The sequence below is a fragment of the Acanthopagrus latus genome, chromosome 17, assembly GCF_904848185.1.
Source record: "Acanthopagrus latus isolate v.2019 chromosome 17, fAcaLat1.1, whole genome shotgun sequence".
NCBI lineage: Eukaryota > Metazoa > Chordata > Actinopteri > Spariformes > Sparidae > Acanthopagrus > Acanthopagrus latus.
The window spans coordinates 17,357,747-17,383,447 of NC_051055.1; the positions used below are offsets into that span (position 1 = coordinate 17,357,747).

Genomic DNA, 25,701 nt, shown 5'->3' on the forward strand with positions numbered 1-25,701 from the left:
TATTCTACCGCCACCATCTCCTTTTGTTTTTTTATTCTATTTTATTTTATTTATTTAGTTACCATTTTATTTAATTACTTATCTATGTTATTACTCTTTGTATTATCCCTACTATTAACATCTCTTCATTTTATTTCAACATCTCTTTATTTTATTCTATTATCAGTAGATTTGCTTTGGTTATCTGTTTTGTTGTCAGTAAACTGACACTGGCATTATTATTACTTTTTTTGTTTTATACACTGTTATTTATTGTTACTTATTGTTGTGATTGTGCTTTGGCAGCACATGTAAAATATCATGCCAATAAAGCCTATTGAATTGTATTTAATTGAATTATGTGGGGTCTCCGGATGTCTGCTGTACATGAATCATATCATCCTAACTTTGGGCCCACTGAAACCGTTACATTAGCACTTTTCTTTTTGTGAAGTGCCGCATGGAAAATAAAGTTTTGGCTCACTAATGTTATTACAATGTATGAAGCTAAAACCCTGCTTTTGTGGAGCAACACCACAAAGAGGAAGAGATTGCATGCTGCGTAGAATTGCTAGGAAGTATGTCCTTGATTGGGAATGTTGCCGGGAGTGTTTGAGCACACAGCTGGGGGGGTGCATGCACTTACTGTAAGCCTGATCCTGTTAACACGGCTGCTGGCCAGAGCAGGGACAGCAGGAGGATATGGTACTGAGAACAAATCACAGGCCCCCAGATGTCACCAAGACACACAGAGATAGATGGGAAAGTTTGGGGCTAAATCTGTTCTGTGTAATCAATCAGGACACAGAGGAGGGAAGGTAGTGTGTGTGTGTGTGTGTATGTGTGTGTGTGTGCATTGTAGTCTAGGAGCCTGCTGTTCTGTTTCTTTTGCCCTCTGCTCTCTGTAAACAGGAAACAGATCCCTCTTTCTCTGCGACTCTCCTTTCATCTGTCCTTTTCTGTCGGTCTCTGGGTCCCTCTTTCTTCCTCTTCCCACCCTGCCTCCCTCTGTGAGTACATACAGTATATCTAGAAAGTGACAGGCCCCCAGCTCCCAGAGCACGTCCTTATTATGGAAAGCAAAGCAGGCTGTTGTGCGAGTCTTTTCATCCAGGAAAAGTGTGACACAGTGGCGTGTCCAGGGAGGTTGAAGCAGCCGCTTCTTACCTATTTCTCATTGCTCTATTCTTAGCAATCCTGTTTTTCCTCCTTGGGCTTCCCCTGGAAAGCTGTCAGAAATGGTGAGCTACAGCTACAGTTCCCTGTGATACTGTTGTTGTCATCTTTTGTTGCTTTTCCTCTAGTCCCTATTTAGCATGGATTCAGTGTTTTGTGCGTGCATAGGGTGCTGCAGGCCCCTCACGGCTTTCCTTTCCCACATCACTGAAGACGTGGGTTGTTTGACAGTGAAGGAGGTCAAAGGGAGACCTAGGAGGAGGGGGAGGGTTGCACCGTGAAATCTCATACTGTTTGAACCCTAATCCTGTACAATTATTACGCAGTTATTGTTATTATCATTGTTATTACAATGGCCCTGAAAGGAATGAAAACAGAGAGGGTTTATGTTGGTCCACCAAATGCTTTACTATAGTTTCACAAAATATTATGTCTTAACAGTAAGGATTGTAGGAGAAAAGATTTTATGGCTATAAATACACTAAGGATAAGTTTATCGTTTATAGTTTTTTTAATTATTTATGTTATCAGTGAAATTATAGCTGATAAATATCGATGATGATGATGATGATGATGATAAGAAGTTGTTTTTGTTTTTATGGAGCACAGCATACAAGCACAGCATCTTCACACTCCAACAAGGTGTTGGCAGATTTGTAATCTGCCAACGTGAAAGATAAGATGATGAATAAGAAGAACACAAGCAACATGTATGTACATGAATGCCTCTTCTGATTAAAATGTGTCTCCCAAAACTACATTGTGCACCTTTACTATTGGGATGACACTAAGAAAATTGATTATTTTTTCCGGGATTACCATGGCAGTAAGTTGTCACATTATCTCTATCTGACAGACACAAAACTTGATATCATCCTAAAATATAGATATTTCCTATGACCATGATGCAGTAGAATTCAATACCATACAAGATAAAGAAATCTACAGTGTTGATTTTCTGACCATGATGTAAATTGGCACGGCACAGCTTGTTGTTGCTAAGACCAAAGATGTCATCTTTGGACTCCCTCTGTTACAACATACGCTACAAACAGAATAACACATGTAGAAGCTCTGGCTGGGCACCAAACACACACACACACACACACACACACACACACCGGATGCTCAAAGCTATCACGGTTTTGAGAAAGAAACTTTTCTTCCTGCCTTACCCAGTTTCTTTTCTCTGTGTCTTTCTCTGGCAGCCTTTAGAGAGAGAATGCGGAACAGTTAATGTTTCGCCATGGTTGGTTGATCACAGTCAGTTCACGCTGAGCTTGGGGAAATGTGAAGGACTGACTTGACTGTCTGTTAGCTTTACCTTAGACCACACTAGTCTCTAAATTGTCCAGAGCAAAGGTCATTTCAGAGCTTCTCAACCTTGTTTGGCGCCAGTCCTGCTTTGAAGCCTCAGAGCTCTCAAGCTTTAAGCATGCCAGCTTTAGCTGGCAGTGTGATGGTAGATGCAGACATACAAGCTGTAAACCACATGATGTTTGTGGTAGGTGATTTCTGCTTTCTGAAAAGACAACTTGTTCTTTTCAAGCAAAGATTTTATCATCAGTCCACCCATAAGCTCCTCTTCACCTCTACATTTGTTAGGCTGCCTCAGTCACAGGTTTTTCGGATTTATGATAGGAATTATGTTGGACAAAGCAGAATGGAAAGACAGACTTTGTGGATTATTAACAGGGAGTACTCTTCAGGGATAGCGATGGAGGCAAGAGTAGGGTGGGACGATGAGGACCCAGCCTTTTGGCTGCTGTGCTGCACTCTCTGTGTTGGTTCTCAGCTGGTCACAGCTGGAATGAAGTAAAGAAGGAGTTGTACAAAATAGACAGAGGGCTGAGACTGTAAGAGTCAGAGAATTAGGGATGTTGTGATCCAGTGTTTGAACTTGAATCTGAAGTCTGTATCTGCCAATACTGAATATTTTACCAGTGGTTTATTTTCCTAAATTTAAAATCTATATTACTCTGTCTCACTGTACATCACTGCAAGTGTCTTAACTTTGCTCTCTTCTTTTTTGTGCATGTTTTAATTATAGTCTGAAAGTCAGTTTATGAGATTATTTGTAACCGTAATGAAACATCAGCATAAATCTTACCGTAACCTGACTTGAGAGTTGAACACACCAACACATGAATGCTGATGCAAATCAATGGAGAAGAACAGAAAACTAATGCGGATCGCTCATTTCAGGTCAATACCTGATCTGCTTGATAAGACCAGTATCGGCACCAATGCCAATCCAACAGATTGCATCGAGCGATTCCCATAGAAATGCGTGTTTTGGGATTGGTGCGTTACTGCGCCTCACAACACCAGTCTTCTTGACCTGGAAACACAAACACACGCACACACACAGTGTACATCTGTCTCTGCTCTGTGGAGGCTTGTGTCAGTGCAGTGATGTTGTACATAATGTCATTTTCTTCTGGCACAGCTTAATGTTTGGACAGGTCTGTCTCTGCTCACTTGCTCTGCATTACACATCTGACATCTGTCCATCTGTTAGCCTAAGCGCAGAGGCATCATATATTGATGTACTAGGCATGTGCTTCTTTGTGTTGACAGCCAGTATGTTTATGTGTGTTTGAAATCAAGCAATAGTTATTACAACCAGGGTGCAGGATAAACTTTTTCATCCCCAAACCATATGGCTAGTGAATGCTCACATTTCACCAGCCCTCAGTAAATTACCACTGTGTTGTTTGAGGTTTATTTTTTTTATTTATATTTTGGTTTGAGGAATGAAGCAAATTCACTTAATTCATTTTACCAGCGTTTGACTGGTGGCTGTTAGTTTATTTACATTTTCATGTTTGTCAATACATGATATATTGTGTAATAAAAATAATGTTTGTTCAACCAAAATAACCCTTCTATTTCCATTACTTTAAGGGTCTTTGAAACTGGCAATTATAATAATTGTGTAATAATGGTAATACTGTGAAATTCTCATACGGTTGGAACCCTCTTGTGTGCACCTCCCCTCCTCCTCCTTTCAGGTCTCCCACTGACCTCTTTCCATGGGACTAGAGGAAAGGCAACAAAAGTTGACAACAGCATCACAGGCACTTTTTAACTGGAAAAGATAATAATTTTGTAGTACCTTACACTAGGACCCAATGGCACTGATATTTTACTAGATGGTTATCGTTGTATTAAAATCTCGTACTGTACATACATTTTTGTACTGCTAAAGAGGAGCCCAGTAAAACACACATGGAGTATACAGTATGTCATTAACATCATTATTATGTACAGTATTGCAAAACCATGTGATACAAGATTTGCTTTTTCATTACTGCCTCAATAAATTTCATTTTCTCTTCTCTTGGCTATTTTCTCATCAACATATTGCACTCATGCAGTCACTATGGCATGAGACAGGCTGAAACCAGAATGATAAGGAGAGGAAGGTTTGCTCTGTAGACAGAGACAGAGATGGGTTGCTATTTTCACTGCAGTGTTGTGTGTGGTTCTCTAGGTTTATTTTGTGATTGTCAGGGGAATCTGGTGAGTATTTATAGAAACTCTTGCTTGTCCTGCTTCCAATTTGCAGATGGATTACATTCCACTCCAACTTTGTGGAGGTGTGTATAAGATAAAGGGAGAAAAAAGGGGGATAGAAAGAGCGATAGCTTGTGACATCTTTATGTAAGACAAAGAGAGAGAAGGAGAGAGAGGAAAAGATGTAGGGAGGAGATGAGAGATGATGACTCACCCTGGAGAGACACCTTTGGTGACCACGAACCTTCACATCCTGAGGCATACCTGCACTGCAGTGCAGCCTCCTCACTCTAATGCAGGAGTGTGTGGGCTGGCAGGCAGGAAGAGATTTATGGTGTGGCTCTTCTTGTAATACAAACTCTTAATATACACATGCATACACAGGCTGGCAATCCGAAGCCCCAGTGGACCAGAATGATGACTTGGCTTTAAAGTAGGCCAAGGACCAGATTGAAGGACACACAGAAACACGCATGCACATACACATACACTCAAACTGAGTCATATTCACTCTCATCTTCATTCTCTGCGGATTTTTCAAAAATAGCAGATTAATCCAGTAGAAATGAGCAGTTCTGAGAATCTGTCAGTTGTCCATCCCTATATCCCTTCACCCCTCCATCCCTCTGTCTCTCTTTTTATCCCGCTCCAAGGCTGGCAGAGAGTCTGTGGTTATGTTTGACCTTTGGGCGGGTGCGGAATGAGGGAGGATGGAAGATGATGGATTTCTAACAAAATACAAAGAGATGCAGAGCTCCGCTGACAGTGTGTGAATGACTGACAACTGGAAACATGCCTGGTGACATGTGACTCTGACTGTGTGATTATGTGAGAGAATTATTATTGTGCGTGCATAGCCAGGAAGTATGTTTGAGGCTGGTGAGTAACAGCTCCTCTCGAGTCTTCCTGTGGTTACTTTTGTGGTTTTTGCATCCCCGAGGTGCGATTGGAACACTCTAAATCTCTTTGCTGACACATTTTGAAAAAACACTGACCCAAATCAACGTTCTATCGCTGAAATGTTAAAGAGATGAATGAAATGAAAACGCCTTTATATTTTAAGTATTTCCTGACTTACATTTTTGGTCTTTGTCTTTCTCAGGAGCATGTTTGAGTGACGACCAAACGAGGACGTGGGATCTCTGACGCTCCGCCCCCACTGCTGGTGGAGCCCCCTGCACATCTGACCAGAGACCCCTTTAGTTGTTTGGAGAGGTGAGTGTGCGAATGGTTAAGCCTTTTTAAATGGATCTGACAGTCTGTACTATTATTCTGATGGTGCCCTCATACCAACAGTGCTTTTGTTATTGTTTAAAACCATCTCTTAATTCTTTATGCTGTGTTTCATGTATTATTATGCTGGGATTTACTTATTGATTAGGTTTCTTGAACAGCTCTGTTTAAGAGCCGCTAATTTGTATTGACATTGTGTTTGTTTACAAGTGTATTTAATCCATTGGAGATATTCAGCGTGTTTTTGTATCTATATGTTCCCAAAGGTTAATTGCATGGAAGATAGAATTGGTTGGCAAGCTATGACCCCTGTCTGTTGGTCAGTTGAAACTTGGATTGAGGATGGATCTCAGCCCAGAACAGATCCCATTATTTTTTTTTATTACAGATCCATGGACAGGGATAGGGATGGCCTTGCTTTTGGTCTCTGATGCATTGCAGGTGTTTCTTAAAAACTGGGCCCCACTTGTTGAGTTGTGCTACTGAGGCACATTCTTCTACCTCTTACAGTAGGTGCTGACATTACTCAAGTGGTTATTTTAGTGTGTGGAGACGGGTTGAATGTTCTCTGAAGTGTATACATACTATAGCATGGACTATGGCTACTGTTCAGACCACCCAAACAAGAAGGCAGCATGTTCAGAGTAGGTGATATTCAAATTCAGTGATTACGTGTTACATTTCCAAAGTGTCACCAATGCAAAACATGCTTCCTTATGCCTTTTACTTTGAAGCTTTTCTACTGAGACCGATTTGCTATGAAACCCACTGGTGGTTTATGGTTGGCATATTGATAAATAAAGGAATTGTTGTATTATGATTTATTATATTGTATTATAATGATGCGTATATACAACAGTATATACAATACTTGCCTACTGAGACTTTCAATTTGAAGAGCTGTCAAAACATTAGCCTTTTAGCATTGATCATGTTTGATTAGTGTGTGGTTCCCTGAATTCAAGTGTTTAAGAATCATGCATAATTTTGTACAAAGCATCTTAAAATTATGTAAGTATTTACTGTAACAGATTAAAATGTTCAGTCAAGTTTCAAGTCCCTGCCAGTTGCTTTGTTGGGCTGTATCAAAATTAATCTTAACTAACAACTGCCTGGGTGGTCGAAAAAAGAAAACCCATTTCAAATATTTAGCATGTTTTGGAAAATATTGGGCCATTATGTGAATAATAAATGATTTGTGGGTGCTTTGTGCTTAGACATGCAAAAACATTATGCAAAGACTTTTAAGAAATGGAAAACAAAAGTTTGTTCTCTCTTTTCTCTCCTCAAAGTTTTCCCAGTATAAATATTTAACAATTCAGGAAGAACAAATATTAGTGTAAAATTTTGTTATCTGTGATTTTATAGATACTTGATTCAGATTCAGGAACATTGCTCTTATTTTCCTTGGCACTGAAATAAGATTTAGGATTTAGAACCGTGGAGTTTCATTGGAACAAATTCCTGTCTGGAGAGTTAAAGCACAGTATTATGTCTGTCACATTTGTGATGCTTTTATCTGAGTCAAGGTTCGATATTCAAGTAGTTTTTAGGCAGGGAAACCCTGCTGTGGTGCCAGAGCCTCATAGATCCTGCCTGGTTGGCACGAGTAGTAGCAGGAGTATCAGGGCTGAGAGCAGCAGACATACAGAAGACAAAACTGCCGGCTCAAACAGCTCAGGCTCTAAATATTGTGATTTGATCAGGCTGTGTTTTTGTGAATCTGTTAACACCAATTAACATACAGTCTGTGGTGGTGAGTTCATTTTTGTCAATAGTCGTATTGTCGTTTATGTCTTCAACTGTGTCATCCAAAAGTGCCATCACAGCCTCCACTCTGTACCTTTGCATGTTTGTGAGGTGAAAGTCTTTCTGTTAGAAACAGAAATTATTATGAATGGAAATAAATGGTTAAAAGAATAATTACAGCACACAGACCAAGAAGCGTGACACTGGGGTTTGCGTGTTCTGATGCCTGTTGTAAATGGTTTATTTTTACACGACCTGTGTGCCTGCCTATGTCTCTGTGGTTTGCTGTTACTGTGTAGCCAAGCAGTTGCACTCTCTCCAGTCGCCAAGGGAACACCCGTCGTGACAATAATGTGTATTGATTTTGGCCAAAAATGCCAGAGTGATTGGAGATTGAAGTGTTTAATTCCACTTTGCGCCTCTGCCAAGATTTGCATTGGTAATCAATTTAAGCTTGGACTTTTACGCTGCAGTGGGCACTTCTCTTTGTTTTACTCTTGGCCTTCTTTACTTTGAGTTTGTTAACTTTTAAAAGAGTGCTTGTGTTTTAAAGTCTGATCAATACTGGACTGAAGTTTTGTGTTTAAAAAATATAATAGTGCAGGGGAATAGCTGTGTTCTTTGGAAAGTGTTGCATTAATTGTCCACCAGAATCTACAGACACATACTTGCCTCACCTTTGTGTTTCCCAACATAGTTATCCGTCAGCAGTGTCTTTTCTATGGTCGCCAAAAAAGCACACCTCACATTTTGGTTTTTGATTCTGTTGTCATAACAGCAAAAGCTTGTTATTAATCATGTAGCCTATCAAAACTGAGGTGCACCAAAAAAATGGTAACAGCCAGATGCACTTAGAAGTCTGTACATATCAACGACACAAATGGTGCATATACAGGAGGGATGTAATACCAGGGAGTGTGCCCCCCCCCCCCCTCTCTCTCATTTTGGGTTATTCTCTCAGATGGATTTTTATGTTAAAAGTATATGATTAGGGCTGCCAGATATTATGTAGTCTAGCAGCTTGCCTTAAATGCCTTGAATATGTCACATATTGTAAAATGGCCTACATGACAATGGACATCCAGTGGTGTGACTATCACACATGCAAACATTGTGATGAGTTCTGTGCAGTCAACTTCCACTAGTTCAGGTCTCTGGAGAGATTTTTGTTGGCGGAATCTGGTTAGATATTTCATAACCCCTAAGTTAAAATGTGTGCAAACAGGGGAGACGGCCGGGGGACTGTGTTGGAGGAACTGCGGTGAACAGCTAGCAGACCATTTTCATATATTTTGGGGCTGCCCAGCTATTCAGCCATACTGGCAAAAGATTACACAAGTAATACAAAACATTTTTGGTGGTGGAATTAACAGCTCTTTTTCTACAATCTACCTAGGTAACATTGCACCCCATATATTGGGGCCAGACAAATATCTTTTAAAAGTATTATTAGCAGCCAGTAAGAAAACTGTAACTCGAAGTTGGCTGCGGGCCGCGCCTCCGACAGAGTCTGACTGGATCAATATTGTGACCAATATTCAAAATATGGAAAGAATGACTTTCTCGTTGAATCTACAGACCGATAAATATTTGCACTACTGGAAAAAATGGATTGTGTACATGTCCACAAGAGATGCTCATTGAGCTGTCATTATATTTGTAACTCCACCAGTATAGTGTCTGAATGGATGTATAGGTGACCAACTGTTTGTTCTATGTATTTCTGTGTATTGTCTATGCGCTGTTTATAAAAATAAAGTACAAAAAAAAAAAAAACATTGTGATGAATTTTACAACTATGTATTAGTCCGCTGTTTAGAAATAAAGCTGGTCTGTATGAAAATTCATTCTTAAATGTCCCATTTGTAAGAAAAGCATTAGGAGACTCAAAAAAAATCTAATTTTCTTACAAACAGGAACCTAACCCTGGAGAAAGGACTTAGGCAGAACAGTCAACTCAAGATGAAAATCTGTAAACCTCACCTTCATAGCAATGTCCTATTCAGTGCCTTGCCCAGTTACAGCACAGGCCGCTGCATCTGTAGAGTAACAGCCCCCATGAGTTGCATGTTTGACATGTTGTAATGCCTTTGTTAATCATCTGATTGTGAAACAGATTTCCTTGTGTGTCTGCTGACAGTCAGCCAAAGATTCATTTGCACTGGAAGCCAGTCTGCCGTAAAGGCGGTTGAGCCAATGTCTGATTCAAAAGTAGTTAAGCTGACTTGTGTTGCATTCAGCTCCGGAGCAGAGAGCATTCGAGCAGCAGACATAACTGAGTTATACTGCTTGCGCCCTTTGTTGCCCTCACTGTTTCCGTCCATTTCTTCTTCATTTCGGTTTTGTAGCTGAGTCATTACAGTACAAAAGAAGGTTTATAAAAGTTTATAGCCTTTGCTGTCATGTGTTGCTCTAACTATAATGATGTAGCTTAAAATGTAGCTTCATGTCAGGAGTCTCTGATGATTCAAATTAAAAACATTTTCAATACTGTAAAAGAGTCATATGAAAAAATGTAACATGTATAAATCAAGGTTTGTGGACAATGCCTCCACTCTCTTTCACGAAAGGCTAATGATCTATTTCATAAAAGTGCAGTAACTTTTATGATGTTGGTAAAGTTTAACTGAAGTGACCCTCTATGAAACACAGAGGCACACCCTGTAATTGCATGTATTCTAAAACTCACTCATCCTATAGAAATATCCTCAGACACGACCCTTTCTATACTTTCACTCTCTCTCTGCCCCAGTCCTTTTCTCACCCTCCTTATTTTTACGGGGCCAGTCTGTGTTCTGCAGTCAAGGTTATGACCTGGAAATGAAGTGACCCTAGCCTTTTTGCCAGCAGCATCTATGTACTTCGGCTACTCCACAGAGAGGAATAGAGACTGCGCTTCAGGCCGCCTTGTTCTGTTTCACTTCACTAATATTAGCCTGTGTCTTGTTCTGCTCCAGTTGAGAAGCATTACGACTGTTCAGAAAATCACCGCGGCCATCAGCGTTGTCTTGGAAACTGTTGAGCTTATCGAGCACACATGACCCAAGGACAGCTCGCACACTTGAGCAGCAACCTTTGCTTTCTCATTGAAGATGTTTCAAACAGCATTATTTTAACACACTTGTTTATGACAGAGAAAGTGGTTAGTGTAACCGAATAGAGAGCAAACAAATAAACTGTGTTTGTAGTTTATTATACGACTTAACAGCATAAACTTTGTGCTGATTAGTAACACACAAACCCTCCTCTCTCATTGCCACTCCCTCATATATACGATCTTCCCCACCCTCTTAATTTTCTTTTACACATATAAACACAAAATCCCCAGAAGGGAGGCTCCTCGCTCCCAGGCATAAATTGCAAAGTGAGTGAAACTCTCGATCCTCTTGCTTCAGAGTTTGTCTCCAAGTGGTTGTGAGAAACTCTGGTTGTGCAATCTCTAAAGGGGGATTAAGCCTGAGGAGAAGAGGAGAGGAGGGGATATGAAGGGAGACACAGAGAAGGATGTGAAGGGGGAAATTGTGTTCTTGTCGGGAAGTAGTGATGGCAACCGCTCTTGAAAGGAGACGACATCACTAAGAGACGAACGGGGTAGTGGGGGTTGGGTGGCAGAGGGAGAGAAAAAAGAGCGAGATGCCCAGGATGGAGGTATAAAAGAAGGATGGAGGTAACGTGATATGTTAATGGATAAGGGAGAGAGCGCAGAGATGGAGCGATGGTGATTTGTGTCTCTGTTTAATGTCATAGGGAGCCAGGCTGTTTAAAATGAGACTTCAAAGAGCCGAGCGCCCAGCATAAACTGCACTGACACACTCACACACACATGAAGCTGGGCCCGGGGCTGCTGTGAGCACTGAGGAGACCTGAGGTGTCCGCTGCCATGCCTGATTATAAATACAGTGAGTGGAGAGGCATGGCTGGAAGATGGCGATGAGAAAGTGTGTTTGCATGTATTTACTCAATGTACACGCATATATATCCTCTCTCCTGCTGCTGCCGCTGCTGCCGCTGCTTGGAGCACTGCTGTCTACTTGCTTCAGAGTCACTGTGATCACATATTATTCAGGGAAACCAGTTGACATCTCTCTGACAGCATTTTGACACAACTTTGTGAGCAGGAATATATGTGTTTCTTTGACAGAGCGCTGCCATGTTGGCTCTGTTATGTGCCAGGCTCTGCCTGTGTGCCAGGAAAGGAGAAAAATGAGGTATATCCAAGTTTCTGCTGCAATATCAGGTCATGTCATGTTACAGCATGGAGGTCAAGCGAGGCCGGTACAGAGCAAAAGAGAGAGGAAGTGATTGTAGACCAGGGACTGAATTTCAGGCTTCCCACTGCTCCTGGAATTTCAAGAATTTTGAGAGGAGTGATCTGAACAGTGAGACAAGCAATCTGATGAGTTCTTTGAGGATATCCGGGAGGATCTGGGAATTTTCCAGTATACTTTACAGGAATAGAATTGACTCCTATACCATGTTTATTTTGTTTTTTTGTTGGCTTTCAGCTGTCCTGAATGTGTATCAGAGGAGAATACCTACGAACTTTACTGTGGTTTACAGAAAAAATACAGATTATTTATCAAAGACTGGAATTCAGGAATTAGTTATACAATTAGTCAGCTGCCATGTTCTCTGTCTTTACACATGCAGTACTGAGAGTAACACTTGTGTGTGTGAACCATGACAACATTCAAAGGTGTGAACATGCTGCACCGGTAACACTCAAGAAATGTATAGGAGATTCCTGTGAATTTTCTGTTGTATTTTGCCAAAGGAATCACTTACAATAAGTCGCTTATCATAAGGCTGGCCAGTCAAGCAAACCAATAAACGTAATAGTTGTGTCAACGCGACGTAAACACAAACTTTGTCTACTATATGTAAAACTGTGTGATGTGTATCATTTGAACGTCTAAATCAAAAATTCTAACTTCCAACTTAAACCATCTCACGTTCCAGTGTGTCTGAGAGAGAAGGCTAAGATAAGCTAAGTGCTTATAGAGTTTTTAAAATAGCAGCAGTCACAAAGAATCACGTACGCCAGGCCACTGAGAGACATAACAAATTTTGAATTTGATTAAATCTGTATTTGACTGAGTGCCAGTGTAAACTGCTTTGACATGATGCACTTTGGTTAACCTTGTCAAAACCCATGTTGCTGTAGTTGTAATTCATTAGATTGAATTATTTTCTTCTCGGGCGACTAACGATCAGAGCGTAGCATTAATCCACTTGAGGTTTCTTATCACCAGTTTCACCTCGTCAGCCTGACAGGAAATCTCTCTAAAGGTTAGAAAAGTCTGTGAATCGCATGACAAGCGAGAGCTTTGGAATTTAAGTCTCCAGTCAGGGTCAGCTTTGCATCTGAGAACAGTAATTGGGTTTTTATAAAACTGTAGCACATGGCATGACCTAGTGTTCATTGTTACTGACTATTTGGTTACAACTCTCACCTCTCATTGAAGTGCTTTCATTATTGTAGAGGCCATTTATGTTCAGGCCACATTCAGTGTTATGTTTCCCTATTTTGTTGGATATTTCTGCCCTTTTCTTAGAGAACTTCTAGTTCTGTTTTTGCCCAGCATGAGAATATATATACGTATGGATTTTGTGCTCTGATGCCGAATACATACTGCACATTGGTATACATCACTGGAGTTATTAGCTTAGATAAATTGCCTTAAAAAATACTGATAATTGATACCATGTTTGAAAGCACAGAGAAACATTGACGAACAGTTGAGTGCATACAATTTTATTTTTTTATAAAAAGATACATTTTAAAAGGCTTTTACCGTGTGTTGAGCACAACAGTGTCTAAGTTTAATTCACTGGTGGGGGAGGCAGGTCAGTGTGGGCACTGCAGCCCTGTGTGTGAGAAGAGTGAGCAAAGCCCAGCTTGTACGGGTGTATCCATATTGCGCAAAATGAGTATCATATTTCAATAATTTTGTCATTACTATATACACAGTACATTGCTTTTATGTGGTAGAAGTGCCCAAACTACCACTAACCTGCATTGTCACAGCATTGCAACTATTTAGCTTCACAGGCACAAAAGTCTGAGAAAAGACAAACTTTGAGAGGACCGATTTTCACTCTTGTGTTCTGCTGTGCCCGGCACTTTGTGCTACCAGAATCCTATCAGGTGGAAATTAGAAATGCTCGTCTGCAGTTTGCCATCCTCCTCGGCAACTATGCAAAGATAAACTAAGCTAAGCTAAGCTAGCTATGCACAAACACCTTTTTTTCTCCCCCCTCCCAGGGGCACAAGAGAAATCACTGTGGCCAAATTAATTTTCTCCCTTCTGCTTGTGCTGCTGCAACCTGAGGGATCACTGAGGCAGAGAATCAGCCAAAGAGAGGAGAGATGGTGCTGGAGGAGAGAAGGAAAGGAGAGCAGAGGAATTTTAATGTGGCTGTGTCTGTCTCTCGCTGCCTGCCAAAGAAAAGCAATTACTATCACAGCTCCTCTCTCTCTGCTCTGTGTGTTTTTGTGTGTGTGTGTGTGTGTGTGTCAAGCATACATGGGTTTGGTATGTTAAAATGTAAGGGTAGATTGGCTTGTATACTGCAGGGTGTTTAGGAACTCTGATACAGAGGATGTGTGTTTTCCACTTGAAACTTGAAAGCAGCTAAAGCTTTGCTTAGATACTGTGAACCAACCTCTCCAAAACACAAATGTCAGTGTTCACACTACTTGTCATGATGCCAGACACCAGCCTAACTGATAAACTTTCACAAATGCTCTCATACTCTACTGGAGCAATAATATAAGGAAACCTAGCTGTCCTCTGAGCTCATTTTGAGGCTCTCTCTGAATGTGAAGGCGGTCATTTGGAGAGGCTCTGATAAACAGCCAACAGACAAACAGACAGACAGACAGGCAGGCAGGCAGGATGACAACTGATGGCATTGAGAAGAGACTTGTAGGAAGGGTGGAGGTTGAAGGGAGTGAGGAGAGAGTCAGGGAAATATGAGAAGAAATACAGAATGATCTCCTCTGCAGAGATTTGGAGGACTTACAGGACTTGCCACTCATACCTTTCTCTCTCTCTCTCTCTCTCTCTCTCTCTCTCTCTCTCTCTCTCTCTCTCTCTCTCTCTCTCTCTCTCTCTCTCTCTCATTACATTTCTAGGATGAGGAGGTTTGCCTACTGTAAGGTGGTTTTGGCCACCTCTCTGGTGTGGGTGATGCTGGACATGTTCATTCTGCTCTACTTCAGTGAGTGCAACAAGTGTGACGATAAAAAGGAAAGAGGACTACCTGGGAGAGATGGTAAGTGTGTGTCGCCCCCCACCATGTGACCACAAGAGCACATCCTCTTTCTGCAGCATTCTCTTGAGTGTGTTGTATGTATTTGTGTGTGTCTGCTGCAGATGCCCTGTCCAGGCCGCGGGACGGGCCTGGTGAAGGGGGGAAGCCTGTGGTGATCCCGAAGGAGAACCAGGAGAAGATGAAGGAGATGTTTAAGATCAACCAGTTCAACCTCATGGCCTCTGAGATGATTGCTCTCAATCGGTCACTACCTGACGTCCGCCTGGAAGGGTGAGCAACCTGCTTACAGCTAATCATATGTCCTGTCACTTACTCCACTCATTAAAGCCCCACTCCACTCAGTGTTTCTTTCTGTCTACTGATCGACATTCTTTCTAAAACAGATAATGGGGGTGTAGTTAATAGTCATACGTAATCCATTCCAGTGCAGCCACACTGCCATTCTAGCAAATTCGGCCAGATCTAACTGCATTTCATCAGTACCTTTTGTTCAGTCTACCAATAGGTGATTTCATTTAATTTTATCTGTAATTTGGTTGAATCTGATTGCTGATGGGTGTTGTTCCTGAGGTGTGTTAATAAGGATTACACTGCTGGTCAGCTTCTTCCAAAATGGTGTCCCAATTCCATTAACCAATTACACACAGTATGTATAGAATACTGTGTTTGTAAACTTTCCTATAGTAGGTAAAACAATAAATGGATGATACATTACATTTGATAGTCAAGCTGTAATTTTGAAATACCAGCGCACAGGCAGACAGCAGAACATTTCCCAAAGATTTATTAGCTATTTTTTTATAAGCTATTTTATGATCATCCATAATTCATTTGATTTTTTTCAAAGCTGCGAGCATCCCTACCACCTCCCTTGTGCAATTTTGTGTTTTGGGACAGTATGATCCATGGGCATTCAGAAGTCTAAAGAAGCAACCTGTTCTTTCTTTTCTCGCAGTTAAAACAAACTGGTGAGTTGACCAGTCTAGTGTGTTATGTTTAGGCTGGCGTGGAAGCTTCCAGTTAAACTAAACAAATATACCAAGACTGCAAACTCTGGTGTTGTTTGTTTATTATCTGAAAGCAAATGGACCACAGCAGGATTTTATCTTAGTCGATATGTGATTTTGTCATGACTTCAAAAGCTATTATCATACCGTCCTTTTTTTATTGTAAACTGTTCAGGAAGGGTACCTTTTATATTTTTTTCCCATGGCAATAACTATGAAACAAGACATGTGATCGAATGAAATCAAAGAAAATAAAAAGGCCAGAGGATGGGAAATATAGGGAATGTGCAGCATTTTTTATGATAATTGTTGACATTCACCCTGGACCATGATGACATTGATGAAGGCCATTACAGATGGTCTTAGGCTATGGTTGTTTTTGCTTATTTGATGTTTGTTCGATGTGGCTGTGTGTTCTGTGGCTGGACATTAATCTTTGGAACAGTTAGATCAATTAATCGTCATTACTGATTTGACCGATTCAAAATGTATTCACCGACAATCAGAGATGGGCACAAACAGAACTTCAAAAATTAAATGAAAATTAAGATATAGTATAAAAAGTTATAGATTAAAATACAAGTTGTTGTTTACAAAATACAGGATGTTCTATACAAAATGATAATCAGTGTTGTAGGGTCAGTTGTTGAATAGCAACAGACATGTGAATGTAATGAAGTCATTATTTTGTGTTGTTTAGTTTATCATCCAAGTAACTTAGTTTTCACTTGAACTGTTCTCTTAACTTCAAATGTAGCCTATTCTGATTTTGTATTGCACTTAGATCATGTCAGTCGTTAAAACATCATTCCAATGGAAAAATGTCCAATGTCCTTTATTTTTAACAGTTTATTGATTGTTAAGGCATCCATTTTGCCAGGCTTTAAGCAATACAAACCACAGTGGTTTGGACCAATCAGGATGTTATGCGGAGGTGGTCTGGGTGTGACAGTCAGCAAGAATAGATAAAAGAGGTTAGCATAGATGCTGCTGTAGCCTCAATTATGTTACAATTTTGTATTATTTAAAGAGGAGAAAAATAAGACACTGGAGGCTTGACTTGAATGACTAATAGGCTAACTACCACTGGTAGCGTTCTCCTACAGCTGAGGTTGGTAAAAATTAGCCCATGATCAACAGTAGAAAGATCATCAGACAAACTGTCTGATGCGGCGACAATAAACTCCCTGTTTGAGAGTTTATATGTTTGGCAGTGGGGGGTTATTGTGAAAAAACAGGAAGTGCTGTTTGCTGACATGTCTTTTTTTGTCATTCACTAAAATCAGGGAACCTGAATTAACATACAGAGAAGTATTGAAGTAGAGCATGACTTGCGTCTACTTGGTGGCTTTTGATTTCCTCAAGTGACAGTGTCTAAAACTGTCTTCTGCATCAGTTACCCATAAGTTTAGAGCATGAACACAAACTGGACAAGAACTAAAATCCAATGTTTGTTTGTTTTTTCCTGTGGTCTGGACCCAATGAACCAAACCACACATGTGATAGTGCCCCTCCACAGTGTCTTTTGAGTATTTTTTTTAATCATTATTAAAACCTGCTCAGGTCAGTAGACTGCATATATATATATATATATTGCTTTGCCAGACTAAGACTCCAAGACACCGCATTCATACTCTACACGAACACACCAGTGGCACAGCATTGGCATGTAGACTACAGGGGCTAGGGATCAAACCCCTGACCTTCCGATTTGGCCACCACTCGACCACTTGAGCCCCCCCCCCTCCAAGAAGTATCATAGAGAATGGAACTGGGACACAGCTTGCCAGAGATTTTATGTGGTGACCTCATGCTGCACAAGCATGTGTTACAGCATGTGTTACTCTCCTGTTTCTGTGAGATGTATTCCTTAACGTGATGTATTTCCTATATCACATTAAGGAAATAATGATACCTGATACCTGATTTTCCGATAGCTTGAAGGTAACAGCCCCTGCAGTTAGTGAGGCATACCTCACTTTAAGCTCACTGTGTTGTAGTTACTAAAATGTCATGAAAACCAAACAAAAATAAACACTAGTCAGTTTCAAGGATAATGATTAGCAAAAAGACACCACTTTTGTTTCCTTCAGTAATACTAGGTTGTGATTCCCGCCTGCTTCTTCTCTATAATGAGGAGTTAAGTGTTACTTAAGTGTCTGTCAGTGCCAGTGGCTGCAGGTCAGTCAGTCTTCAGACAGGCAGAGAGGAGAGACAACAGGGCAGTCAGAACAGCAGACAGGCGTGCATCTGCCCAGCAGCTCGGAAGAAATGTCAAGGCAGGTGGAAGCCAGCTCTGCCCCTCCACCCCCACTCTTCATCCCCTTTCTGCACTTCAGCAGAGGAACATGCACAGACCAGTAATGAGGGTTTTCAGAGCGATAGACAGAAAGACTGACTGACAGTCACAAGACTGACAGACAGGGGCACATGCATACTAGACGGGCAAGAAAGAAAGAGGACATTGATCCGTGAAATGGGTTTTAGTCTTTGAGCGAGAGTTGATTACTAGGTGTGTTTTCACTCATCCTTCTCTCCGTCTATCTGCTTTTCCAATTAGGAGATAAGACAGAGTCAATATCGAGCAGGGCAATGTGTCTGTGTGTGAAGGCACGTGTAGGTTTGTGTTTATGTGTGTGTGTGTGTGTGTCTGTGTGTGTGTGTGTGTGTGTGTGTGTGTGTGTGTGTGTAGGCAGGTGTAGGGAAGCTGAATTAATTCATCACAGACAAGCAGGTCGTCATTAGCTGAAACTTTGAAGCAGAAAGTCACTGATGGTTATTTTTATTTTTCAGCAGTGCAGTTATTGAGTACAGAAAAGAAGAGGGGCCAGGTCATTCTGACATTACAGTCAAGCCTGTGTGTGTGTAAATGTAATTGGGTGGATCTGCAGTATATGAAAACACTTTCCATGACCACACCTTTCAGACATTTTCTCCTTTTTTCGTAAGATTCTGGCCGCAATGTTTTTATGAGAATACATACATCAATGTATGTGTGTGTTTAATGCTGCATGACTGATGCTGTTTAATCAGAAACAGTCTGCCCGCCCATCCCAAGTATCCCTACAATCCACTGGCTGGAGACACAGCCTGTAACTCATTACCCCGCTTTGCTGCTGCCAAACGTTGCTCCACCACTCTGACTGTTTGGATACACACACAGAGAACTCAGAACAACCACTCCTCAGTTTTTTAAATCATGTGACACACGTGTCAGTGCATGTTGGTTTTTAGGTCACACAGAGGTCCTTTTTTTAAGAAGTGGAAAGTGTTGGTCGTTATGTTTGTGAAGAGAGAAATAATGAACTGACGTGTGTAACAGTTGAAGGACTCCAAGGGTGTCTCTGTTTTTACAGTGAATCATCTTGTGTGCTCATCGACCTCCCTTCCTTGCAGAGAGCGTGAGCATGTACGCAGACCGAGAATCAGTGTGTGTGTGTGTGTGTGTGTGCGCGTGTGTGTGTGTGTGTTATTGAACATGCTCCAGAGGCAGCTGCAGGATGGAGTGCATTGTTGACCTCCTCTCCTCTGTTGCTGTTACATTCCTTCTGTCAGAGCGAGAGAGCGAGCGAGAGGAAAGACAAGGAGAGGAGGGAGTTCTGAAGATGGTGGAAGAGGAATCATTTTCCGTTTTGTTTTGTATTTAGAGTTGAGTCTGTCGGAGGAAGGACGTCACAAGCTGGTTTCAGATTTGTCGTCAGTCGATGACAGTTGATTCTAAATCCTGTTCTCCAGTTACGCTGATGTGTGCCTAATTTGTTTTGGTCTTTTTTAAATTGGAGAGCAACATTTAAGATTCATTTGGAGTCCATATTTTCTGCCATCTGTTGTGCAAACCAGTCCATCTGTAATATGTGTATTTTTCCCACTGATTAGAGAAAGGTTTAAAAACAGTTTCCTGGAAACATATCTGATAATTTTGGTTGATGAGATTATTAACAAGACTTGTATGCCTTAAGAAACCGTATATAAAATGTGACAACCCTTGTTAAAGACTTTACAAATGGCCATGTACTTTGTGTCAACGATAACCACTCATTTTTCATTGTTTATGGAATTTTTATTTCCATATACAACAACTCTTGTTGAGTGTGGGATTCTACTTGTTTATCTCATCTTTGAAGAATTTCATAAACCCTTTTCTCTTCTGAATATCTTTTGGTTTATTTTGTTGTTGTCATTAATATCCATTTTTCTAAGCTGCTGAGTTGTCAGCATGTGTGGTGCCGCTGTTAGCAGAACCACCATCTATTGTTGTCTGTATATGGTAACACTGAAATAAAAGTGCCTAAAATGCCATCAGTCAAGCTTTTGTGGGAACCCACAAAATCTTTTTCTTCTTTCACCCACCAAACTGATTTTGTCAGCAAAGGTAATGAATGTTTTTATGAGCTAAACATGTGACATTCTGTTACAGTATATGATGTAGCCTATAATAAAAGTGATGAATATAAAAAAATACTGCAGTAGAGCCTCTGGAAATTCACTTGGGAATAGTTATGCATGTGGCATAAGACAATGACAGAACCTTTTTGAAAATACAATGGCAACTGGTGTAAAGTAAAGGTTTACTGTGTTTGACAGGCTAACAGGCTCATTATCAAACAAAAATAGAGTCACCCTTAAAACCCTAACTATTCTTTTCAAAGATCTCAAGTCTAATTTAAACTACACAAAAAAGTATAGATAATGGCTTAAACAAAGCAAATCCACCAGTATGATCATTTAAGAAAATATTTCTCAGGGGATTATCTCAATAAGCCTGTGACCGTCTCCACTTCAATAATATCCATCTCCACTCATGCCCGCTCTCCTCTGTGTCTCAATAAGGGAGTTTTGATGTGTGTGCTCCACACTGCTATGATAATGACTCACACTCTAATTAGCATCACTAATCAACTGTCATTACGCTGACCCGCTGTTTCTGTGTGTGTGTCTTTCTCCATCTAAATTTGAGGATACATGCTTGGTTGCTTGCTCATTATTCACCCTCAGTGTTTTTGCTTTATTTGAAGTCAATAAAAATGTGATTTTTTTCACAGAGCCATAAACGATTATTTGATTAATGCAGCAACTCCACAACTGACTAATGCAGTTTAGTTGATGTTTAAGCTGCAGCTATTTCCCTCTTGTTCATCCCTCTCGTGTAGACTCACTTTAGCTGCAGCTCTGTCTCTGTAACAGTCTCTTACAATCAGACAGAGGCTGCATTGTGATGTCTCTACTAGAGTGTTTTTCTCTTCTCTCGTTCTCTCTGTCAGCTCAGTTTTATCTGTGTTCAAAGCCTACAACTTCACTTATTGCGCATGTCTTTGAGCAACCATGTCTGCATTGAATTGCGATGCAATTGCCTTGTCCTTTTGACAATGTGTTGTCTGTTCAGTATCCACTTTAAGTCCGCTGATTGTTTTGTTTTATTGTCTTTGTAGGTGCAAGAACAAGTTATACCCAGATAACCTTCCTCGTACCAGCGTGGTGATTGTATTTCACAATGAGGCGTGGAGCACACTGTTGCGAACGGTCCACTCCGTCATCGACCGCTCTCCACACACACTGCTGGAGGAGATTGTACTGGTGGACGATGCCAGTGAGCGAGGTATACACACACACACACATACACACATTGCAGATAATTCCTTCAGTGCTTGTGCCTCTTGTTTGAGGCTTAGCCTATTTTTTTTTTTTTTTTTAAGAGCTACTGTATGATTTTGCCGAGTATGAGTTGCCAATGTGTGTGTGAGTGTGCCTGCACTGATGCCCAACAGCCAGTCAGCGTGTATGGTGTGTGTGTGTGTGTGTGTGTGTTGTGTGTGCCACTCCACCCTTTGCAATGCTGCTAATCCCTGTTTGGGGGAGATTAGGTCTTTAATTCGCCAGCCGCAAGGATTACACTCCGTTATTACCCTCAATCCCCCCCCCATCCGCCACCACACAGCATCATTTCACCCTATGGGACCTCAGGTTGGATGTTACACGTCAGAGAGAGAGTGTGTGCGCGCGCGTGTGTGTGTGTGTGTGTGTGTGCGCGTGTGTGTGTGTGTGTGTTTGGAGTGAATGCAGGTAAAGGGAGCTGTCTCCGGGTGGCAGAGAAGTCGGTAGGCATGCTCAGGCACATTCAAACAAGCAAAAATCACAAACACACTTAACATTTTGATCTCCATTGCAACAGCATGTTTGAGGAGTCACTTGTGTGTGTGTTTTTGTCTGCCTTGTGTGTTTATAAACTCCTTTCTATCTGTTTATTCCTACGTTTAAGATTTCCTTAAGCGGCCACTGGAGCAGTACGTCAGAAGGCTGGAAGTCCCTGTCCGAGTGGTGAGGATGGAGCAGCGGTCTGGACTCATCCGCGCTCGCCTCAAGGGAGCATCCCTCTCTACTGGCCAGGTCCGTAACCCCCGCTACTCAGTGACCTGCTCTCCATATGGTGTACACTGGCTGGTTTGTCTAAGCATCTCTCTCTGTGTTTTTTAGGTCATCACCTTTCTGGATGCTCATTGCGAATGCACAACTGGGTGGCTGGAGCCGCTTCTTGCCCGCATCAAGCAAGACAAGTAAGATAAACGCACGTAAAAAAAAGTAAAGTCAACCAATAACAAACATAAAAAAATCAATTAAGTATTGTTGAGTCTGCAGGGGCCTTGCCCTTGCATTTATTTGCTCTTTAATTACTCATTCTCTGTTATTCACACACACATCAAACACACAGAGGCTTTACAAAGATGTGATGAGTGATGGCTGATGTGAAGTCACAGCATGGGCCATTGTTTAAATGCATGTGGCTCTGGAGGTGCGGCACCTCACAGATGCGCACTTTGTCATGATTGATGAGCACCTGAGGTTGTAAACAGCAGTCTGTCAGATGTTTGTGTGTGTGTGTGTGTGTGTGCGTTTGCTGTAGGAGAACGGTTGTGTGCCCCATCATTGATGTGATCAGCGATGATACCTTCGAGTACATGGCGGGATCCGACATGACGTATGGCGGCTTCAACTGGAAGCTCAACTTCCGTTGGTACCCTGTGCCCCAGAGAGAGATGGACCGCCGCAAAGGAGACCGTACGCTGCCCGTCAGGTTGGTGATAACGGCAGGATAAACTTTGAAATAAGACGATCCAGGTTTGACTTGCTGTATCGAAGTGTCTCTCAGCCAGTTTAATCCCCACCAGCTCCGGGCTGCTGCTGTGCAGCTGACCCTGACCTCTCTGTTGAGTCAAGTAAAAAGAGAATTTCCCTGCAGGGACATAATTGAATCATTAGTTAAATAGCACATGAATCATGCACACCAAGTCAGCCAGTCAGCTGTTTAAACTAACTTATATCCTGTGAGCTGTAGCGTTGCTGATAGCCATTCACAATTGATGTGCACCAAGTAATCACAATCCACCATTTAATTTACCACAGTTAATAATCATAAAATGCTCCTGGGGCAGAAATAGTGCAAGAATCAGTTGAACTTTTCTCTGTCGCTGAAGTCAAGATGTTAATAAGATTCTGTGTCATTTTGTGCCTTGTATCATTTCTCATTGTCCGGGCCTGGGAGCTAAATTCAATAGCCTATTTTTGCCTGTCTATCATCTCTTCTTCCTGCTCTTGTTTCGAAGCATGCTTGAAGCCGTTATTCAAGGTCACACACATAATATATCTTATATAACACTCTGTGCCCCTGTTTTCAGCTGTTTTTCACAGCTCTGCGTGACAAAGTGTTCCTAAGGGTGTCTTGTAAGTGGCCTAAAAAACAAAAATGGGATGTAGTGTCAGGGCAGGAAATTAAGAGGCACTTTACACTAATGATATGATTTACATAAGCCCTGTCACAAAGATGTTCTGCATTACACATGAATACGTTTTCAGTGTCAAATGAATGTTTCAGGCGTTCAGACAATTAAAAAGTAAGAAAAACAGGCCCTAATGGGATTTGAACCCATGACCCCTGGTTTACAAGACCAGTGCTCTAACCACTGAGCTATAGAGCCTTTCTCAGGTGTTTTCAATCAGCGCAGCAATGTGAAGGCAACACCTTGGACAATCATGGGTGTGGAGACTAGATGAACCAGTTATAGGAGTACCCTCCTGAGCTTGAAAAATTTCTGAGGCTTCACAGCAAAGCAGCTAGCAGCATTCTCCCAGATAAATGACATGTTTTAAAATGTTATAAAAAACAACAGCAACTGAATTAAATGGCTCCATACAGTGCATCCGGTGTAATCCTGTGGATTTGGAAGCCCTGAGATCAAAAATTAATTTGATATGACATTATGTCCCCTTTTTAGATCTTTACTATAGTAGCTGAGCTAAAAGTGTTGGCATTGTCTCTTTAAATCCGTCAGGGTTCTTTAAGCTTCTGAAAAATTGTATTATTTTATTTTTTAACTAAGTCCCCAATTTCTTCAGTTGTTTAGGGGAAAGCTGTAACACGGTTTTGCTGGGAAGCTGCAGAAATGTTTTATGGACTTCAAAACTTCTCTAGACTTTTCATCTTTTCATTTTTGTAGCTCAAAATGACTAAATTCTTACAAAAGAGGGAATAACCACTGCTAGCCTTTTTAAAGTCATAATGTTAGTGACTAGATTAGGGTTTAAGTAACTTTGCATTTTCACCGTGGGTGTTACTAGCTTTTAAGTTTGTTGTTCCTGTAGTGACAGGGATTTTGAGAACAGTCAAACACAGACAGCAGAAGGAAGGAGAATCTCGCTTGAAACAGTGTCAGAGTGAGTCAGAGAAGGTTTCAGTCAAGTTCCAGTGACGCTCTTATACTGTGGAGTACTCCAGTGGGAAATGAGCAGATACAGTAGAACAAGTCAAGACAGAGTAACACATATGTGTTTGCACATGTGCATTTGGTTCTAAATGGCTGCTAATATGACTACCTTGGGAATTTCTGTTCATTAGCTAATGCATAGCAACTACAGGCCTGTTGCTGTGACACTCTGAGGAGCCTCCTGGAGTGACGAAACAGGGGGAAATGTCAGCAGCTAAACTGGTTGTTACAGGCTCGTCTACCTTGTAATTTACAGTGCTGTGTAAAAGTCTGAGGTCACTCAGAAAGTTTCTGGTTACAGCCGTTGGATTGAAAAAAAGTGGAACGGAAGTATCCAAGGTCGAAAGTAGACTTACTAAATGACATATTAAAGGATCTCGAGTCAGTTTGATGCTGTTACTCCAAATGATGAGCCGAGAGAAAAAGAATTTATTTAAATTTTTGTTGCCTTTTATCTTAGCAGTAGTTGCTTTCTTTCGATGTCAGTGTTGTTTAAGCAACAAACATCTTTGTGTGTATCACTTTATACACTCTGTGTATCACTCAGTTTGGATAAATGTCTTTAATTAGAGATTGTGTTGCACTACAGTGTATATCAGGATTCCCACAAATTAGTAGGTTTTGTTTCTTTTTCTGTGATGCCTTGAGTCTTGTAAAAATAGTGGTTTAACTGTCAGCTGAGGATTTTAGAGAGCTTTGATGTGTTCATGGTAAAAAGAAAATGTATGTCTAAGAATGATTTTGTCATTGGTTTGAATCTTCTGTTATTATCTTGGATTGTTAAACAGCATGTGTATTGTTCATGTTGTTCAGCAAGCTAGTGTTCTTGTTGCTCATTATTTCCCACTCTCAGCCCAGTGCTGCAAACAAACTGTCACCCTGCCTGCTCTCAGGATGTGTTTCATCTGTGTTTGTCCGTTTGTATGCAATGTATTGTGTGTTGGTAAGTGAACTTGGATGTTGAATGAAAGCAACAACAGGCAGTAAGGAAAATACGCCTGATC

At 41.1% G+C, this 25,701-nt stretch overlaps 1 protein-coding gene and 1 non-coding gene across 3 annotated transcripts in view; one reads left to right on the top strand and one right to left on the bottom strand.

The window, feature by feature from the left end:
• Nucleotides 1-25,701, top strand: part of galnt1 (UDP-N-acetyl-alpha-D-galactosamine:polypeptide N-acetylgalactosaminyltransferase 1) — a 45,844-nt gene that overhangs the window by 13,214 nt on the left and 6,929 nt on the right. Inside the window, exons 2-9 of one of the 2 annotated variants that reach the window (XM_037073405.1) lie at nucleotides 5,777-5,889; nucleotides 6,296-6,416; nucleotides 14,795-14,934; nucleotides 15,036-15,204; nucleotides 21,371-21,537; nucleotides 22,198-22,325; nucleotides 22,413-22,492; nucleotides 22,840-23,010. In XM_037073405.1, coding sequence (XP_036929300.1) covers nucleotides 14,796-14,934; nucleotides 15,036-15,204; nucleotides 21,371-21,537; nucleotides 22,198-22,325; nucleotides 22,413-22,492; nucleotides 22,840-23,010 — 854 coding nt within the window. In that variant the 5' untranslated portion in view covers nucleotides 5,777-5,889; nucleotides 6,296-6,416; nucleotide 14,795. The remainder of the gene's footprint in view (nucleotides 1-5,776; nucleotides 5,890-6,295; nucleotides 6,417-14,794; nucleotides 14,935-15,035; nucleotides 15,205-21,370; nucleotides 21,538-22,197; nucleotides 22,326-22,412; nucleotides 22,493-22,839; nucleotides 23,011-25,701) is intronic. The other variant, XM_037073404.1, reaches the window with a different exon arrangement.
• On the bottom strand, nucleotides 23,839-23,911 carry trnat-ugu. The gene has a single exon. It is a non-coding gene; the product is annotated as a tRNA-Thr (tRNA).